General features: G+C 64.5%; 1 protein-coding gene across 1 annotated transcript in view; it reads left to right on the plus strand.

Moving 5' to 3' along the window:
• Window positions 1-5,676, plus strand: part of LOC144739540 (solute carrier family 15 member 4-like) — a gene marked incomplete at its 3' end in the record, with an annotated part of 10,849 nt that extends 5,173 nt beyond the window's left edge. The window contains exons 3-4 of the mRNA XM_078622480.1: window positions 1,798-1,966; window positions 5,515-5,676. Coding sequence (XP_078478606.1) covers window positions 1,798-1,966; window positions 5,515-5,676 — 331 coding nt within the window. The remainder of the gene's footprint in view (window positions 1-1,797; window positions 1,967-5,514) is intronic.
• Window positions 5,677-5,691: the final 15 nt, after the last annotated feature.

The following is a 5,691-nucleotide window of genomic DNA, read 5'->3' on the forward strand; positions in this document are numbered from 1 at the left end:
GGTGGTGGGTGGGTGGGTGGTGGGTGGGGGGTGGGTGGTGGGTGGGTGGGTGGTGGGTGGTGGGTGGTGGAGTGGGTGGGTGGGGTGGGTGAGTGGGTGGGTGGGTGAGTGGGTGGGTGAGTGAGTGGGTGAGTGGGTGGGTGGGTGAGTGGGTGGGTGGTGGGTGGGTGGGTGGGTGAGTGGGTGGGTGGGTGAGTGGGTGGGTGGGTGAGTGAGTGGGTGGGTGAGTGAGTGAGTGAGTGGGTGGGGTGAGTGAGTGGGTGGGTGAGTGAGTGAGTGGGTGGGTGGGTGGGTGGGTGGGTGAGTGGGTGGGGTGGGTGAGTAAGTGAGTGAGTGGGTGGGTGGGTGAGTGGGTGGGTGGGGTGAGTGAGTGGGTGGGTGGGTAAGTGAGTGAGTAAGTGGGTGGGTGGGTGAGTGGGTGGGTGGGTGGGTGGTGGGGTGGTGGGTGGGTGGGGTGGGTGAGTGGGGTGAGTGGGTGGGTGAGTGGGTGGTGGGTGGGTGGGTGAGTGGTTGGGGGTGGGTGGGTGGGTGGTTGGGTGGGTGGTGGGTGGTGGGTGGTGGGGTGGTGGGTGGGTGGGTGAGTGGGGTGGGTGTGGGTGGGTGGGTGAGTGGGTGGTGGGTGGGGGTGGGTGAGTGGTTGGGTGGGTGGGTGGTTGGGTGGGGTGGGTTGGGTGAGTGGGTGGGTGGTTGCGTGGGTGGTTGGGTGAGTGGGTGGGTGGTGGGTGGGTGAGTTGGTGGGTGGGTGAGTGGGTGGGTGGGTGGGTGGGTGGTGGGTGGGTGAGTTGGTGGGTGGGTGAGTGGGTGGGTGGGTGGGTGAGTGGGTGGGTGAGTGGGTGAGTGGGTGAGTGGGTGAGTTGGTGGGTGAGTGGGTGGGTGAGTGGGTGAGTGGGTGGGTTGGTGGGTGAGTGGGTGGGTGGATGAGTGAGTGAGTGAGTGGTGGGTGGGTGGGTGGGTGGGTGGGTGAGTGGGTGGGTGGGTGGGTGAGTGGGTGAGTGGTTGGGTGGGTGGGTGGTGGGTGGGTGGGTGGTGGGTGGGTGGGTGGTGGGTGGGTGGTGGGTGGGTGGTGGGTGAGTGTGTGGTGGGTGAGTGGTGGGTGGTGGGTGGGTGGGTGGTGGGTGAGTGTGTGGTGGGTGAGTGGTGGTGGGTGGGTGGTGGGTGGGTGGGTGGGTGAGTGGGTGGGTGGGGTGGGTGGGTGGGTGAGTGGGTGTGTGGGTGAGAGAGTGGGTGGGTGGGTGGGTGGTGGGTGGTGGGTGGGTGGGTGGGTGAGTGGTTGAGTGGGTGAGTGGGTGGGTGGATGAGGTGAATGGGTGGGTGGGTGAGAGAGTGGGTGGGTGGGTGGGTGGTGGGTGAGTGGGTGAGTGGGTGAGTGGGTGGGTGGATGAGTGGGTGAGTGGGTCGTGGGTGGGTGAGTGAGTGAGTGAGTGGGTAAGTAGGTGAGCGAGTGAGCGAGTGAGTGAGCGAGTGAGCGAGGCGAGCGAGCGAGCGAGTAGGTGAGTGAATTGGTGGCTGGGTGAGTGCTTGCGTGTTCCTCCCCTAGGTCGACTCAGCCTCAGATTTTTCGATTTAAAGCTTTCGTGACTGCAGGGATTCATCTTCTTGGTTCTTTCGGTAAAGTCACGTAGAAGGGAAGTAATAAAATAATAAAAATAAAACATAATAAAACAATTCTCACAGAATTGTTTTATTATGTTTTATTTTTATTATTTTATTACTTCCCTTCTACGTGACTTTACCGAAAGAACCAAGAAGATCAGCCTCAGATCTTTGCCGTATCTCCCCCCTGCTCCCCCCCCCCAGTTCCCTGCTGCGTGGCTGGCACTTGGCAACGTCCTGCTCCTTCTGCTGCTGCTGCCGCTGTCGGAGCGTTACTGCTTCCCGTGGCTGCGACGTCGTGGGGGGCTCCCTACAGCCCCCCAACGCATCGCCATGGGGATGGCCTCCAGCCTGATGTCCGTCAGTGCCGCGGGTACGTGGGTGGGTGGGTGGGTGAGTGGGTGGGTGGGTGGGTGAGTGGGTGGGTGGGTGGGTGAGTGGGTGGGTGGGTGAGTGGGTGGGTGGGTGAGTGAGTGAGTGAGTGGGTGGGTGGGTGGGTGGGTGGGTGAGTGGGTGGGTGAGTGGGTGGGTGGGTGGGTGAGTGGGTGGGTGAGTGGGTGTATGGGTGAGTGGGTGAGTGGGTGAGTGGGTGGGTGGGTGGGTGAGTGGGTGGGTGGGTGTGTGAGTGGGGTGGGTGGGTGTGTGAGTGGGTGGGTGGGTGAGTGAGTGGGTGAGTGGGTGAGTGAGTGGGTGGGTGAGTGAGTGGGTGAGTGGGTCGGTGGGGTGAGTGAGTGGGTGGGTGGGTGGGTGAGTGGGTGGGTGGGTGGGTGAGTGGGTGGGTGGGTGAGTGGGTGGGTGGGTGAGTGAGTGAGTGAGTGGGTGGGTGGGTGGGTGGGTGGGTGAGTGGGTGGGTGAGTGGGTGGGTGGGTGGGTGAGTGGGTGGGTGAGTGGGTGTATGGGTGAGTGGGTGAGTGGGTGAGTGGGTGGGTGGGTGGGTGAGTGGGTGGGTGGGTGAGTGGGTGAGTGGGTGAGTAGGTGGGTGGGTGGGTGTGTGAGTGGGTGGGTGGGTGGGTGGGTGAGTGGGTGGGTGGGTGTGTGAGTGGGTGGGTGGGTGTGTGAGTGGGTGGGTGGGTGAGTGAGTGGGTGAGTGGGTGAGTGAGTGGGTGGGTGAGTGAGTGGGTGAGTGGGTCGGTGGGTGAGTGAGTGGGTGGGTGGGTGGGGTGGGTGAGTGGGTGGGTGGGTGAGTGGGTGGGTGGGTGAGTGGGTGGGTGGGTGGGTGGGTGAGTGGGTGGGTGAGTGGGTGAGTGGGTGGGTGGGTGGGTGGGTGAGTGAGTGGGTGGGTGGGTGAGTGGGTGTGTGAGTGGGTGAGTGGGTGGGTGGGTGGGTGTGTGGGTGGGTGGGTGAGTGGGTGGGTGGGTGTGTGGGTGTGTGAGTGGGTGGGTGAGTGAGTGGGTGAGTGGGTGAGTGAGTGGGTGGGTGAGTGGGTGAGTGGGGTCGGTGGGTGAGTGAGTGGGTGGGTGGGTGGGTGGGTGGGTGAGTGGGTGGGTGGGTGGGTGGGTGGGTGGGTGAGTGGGTGGGTGGGTGTGTGAGTGGGTGTGTGGAGTGGGTGGGTGAGTGAGTGAGTGGGTGGGTGAGTGAGTGGGTGAGTGGGTCGGTGGGTGAGTGAGTGGGTGGGTGAGTGGGTGAGTGGGTGAGTGGGTGGGTGGGTGAGTGGGTGGGTGGGTGAGGGGGTGAGTGGGTGGGTGGGTGAGTGGGTGGGTGAGTGGGTGGGTGTGTGGGTGGGTGGGTTGGTGGGTGGGTGGGTGAGTGAGTGAGTGAGTGGGTGGGTGGGGTGAGTGAGTGGGTGGGTGGGTGGGTGGGTGGGTGGGTGGGTGGGTGAGTGAGTGAGTGGGTGGGTGGGTGGGTGGGTGGGTGAGTCGGTTGGTGGGTGGGTGAGTGGGTAGGTGGGTGGGTGAGTGGGTGGGTGAGTGGGTGGGTGGGTGGGTGAGTGGGTGAGTGGGTGGGTGGGTGGGTGAGTGGGTGAGTGGGTCGGTGGGTGAGTGGGTGGGTGAGTGGGTGGGTGGGTGGGTGGGTGAGTGGGTGGGTGGGTGAGTGGGTGGGTGGGTGAGCGAGTGGGTGTGTGGGTGAGTGAGTGGGTGGGTGTGTGGGTGGGTGGGTGGGTGGGTGTGTGGGTGGGTGGGTTAGTGGGTGAGTGGGTGAGTGGGTGTGTGAGTGGGTGAGTGGGTGAGTGAGTGGGTGTATGGATGGGTGGTTGAGTGGTTGGGTGAGTGAGTGGGTGAGTGGGTGAGTGGGTGGGTGAGTGAGTGGGTGGGTGGGTGGGGTGAGTGGGTGAGTGGGTGGGTGGGTGGGTGAGTGGGTGGGTGAGTGGGTGGGTGAGTGGGTGAGTGGTTGGGTAGGTGGGTGAGAGAGTGGGTGGGTGAGTGGGTGAGTAAGTGGGTGGGTGGGTGGGTTGGTGGGGGTGAGTGGGTGAGTGGGTGGGGTGAGTGGGTGGGTGGGTGAGTGGGTGGGTGGGTGGGTGAGTGGGTGGGTGGGGTGGGTGGGTGGGTGAGTGGTGGGTGGGTGGGTGGGTGGGTGGGTGGGTGGGTGGGTGGGTGGGTGAGTGGTGGGTGAGTGGGTGGGTGGGTGGGGTGGGTGAGTGAGTGGGTGAGTGGGTGGGTGGGTGAGTGGGTGGGTGAGTGGGTGGGTGAGTGGGTGGATGGGTGAGTGGGTGGGTGGGTGGGTGGGTGAGTGGGTGGGTGGGTGGGTGAGTGAGTGGGTGGGTGGGTGAGTGAGTGGGTGGGTGGGTGAGTGAGTGAGTGGGTGGGTGAGTGGGTGGGTGGGGTGTGTGGGTGGGTGGGTGTGTGGGTGGGTGGGTGGGTGAGTGGGTGGGTGGGTGAGTGGGTGAGTGGGTGGGTGGGTAGGTGGGTGAGTGGGTGGGTGGGTAGGTGGGTGAGTGGGTGGGTGAGTGGGTGGGTGAGTGGGTGGGTGGGTGGGTGAGTGGGTGTGTGAATGAGTGTTTGAGTGGGTGGGTGGGTGGTTGGGTGAGTGGGTGGGTGGGGTGGGTGAATGGGTGTGTGAGGTGGATGGGTGGGTGGTGAGTGGGTGGGTGGGTGGGTGGGTGAGTGAGTGAGTGAGTGGGTGGGTGGGTGGGTGAGTGAGTGGGTGGGTGGGTGGGTGAGTGGGTGGGTGAGTGGGTGGGTGGGGTGGGTGTGTGTGAGTGGGTAGGTGGGTGGGGTGAGTGGGTGAGTGGGTTGGTGGGTGAGTGGGTGGGTGGGTGGGTGGGTTGGTGGGTGAGTGGGTGGGGTGGGGGGCGTGAGTGGGTGGGTGGGTGTGTGTGTGGGTGGGGTGAGTGAGTGGGTGAGTGGGTGGGTGTGTGGGTGGGGTGGGTGGGTGAGTGGGTGGGTGGGTGGGTGAGTGAGTGGGTGGGTGAGTGGGTGAGTGGGTGGGTGGGTGAGTGTGGTGGGGTGAGTGAGTGGGTGGGTGGGTGAGTGGGTGGGTGGGTGGGTGGGTGGGTGAGTGAGGTGGGTGGGTGTGTGGTGGGTGGGTGGGTGAGTGAGTGGGTGGGTGGGTGGGTGGGTGAGTGAGTGGGTGAGTGGGTGAGTGAGTGGGTGGGTGAGTGAGTGGGTGAGTGGGTCGGTGGGTGAGTGGGTGTGTGAGTGGGTGGGTGGGTGGGTGAGTGAGTGAGTGGGTGGGTGGTGTGGGGTGGGTGGGTGGGGTGAGTGAGTGGGTGGGTGGGTGGGTGGGTGAGTGGGTGGGTGGGTGGGTGGTGAGTGGGTGGGTGGGTGTGTGTGAGTGTGGGTGTGTGTGAGTGTGGGTGTGTGTGAGTCTGTGTGTGTGTGACTGTGTGTGTGTGTATGAGGGTGCGTGTGTGTGTGTATCTACACACGGTGTGTGTGTGTGTAGCAGTGTGACTGTGTGTGACTGTATGAGTCTGTGTGACTGTGTGTGACTGTGTGTGACTGTGTGTGACTGTGTGTGTGCGTGTTGCCGTGCGGTTGCTAGGGGTTCTGGAGTTTTGCCGCGTGAGATTCTACGTCGACCAACAGCAAGTGGTGCAGCAGCTGATCGGCGCCACCACCTACGACGCTGCAGACCTCACCGTGTTCACGCAGACGCCCCAGTTCGCGCTGCTCGCCCTCGCTGAGCTGCTAGCCAGCGTGGCTGGTGAGCAGCTCACCC

This window comes from Lampetra planeri, unplaced genomic scaffold (genome assembly GCF_965212315.1).
Source record: "Lampetra planeri unplaced genomic scaffold, kcLamPlan1.2.h2 scaffold_1552, whole genome shotgun sequence".
NCBI lineage: Eukaryota > Metazoa > Chordata > Hyperoartia > Petromyzontiformes > Petromyzontidae > Lampetra > Lampetra planeri.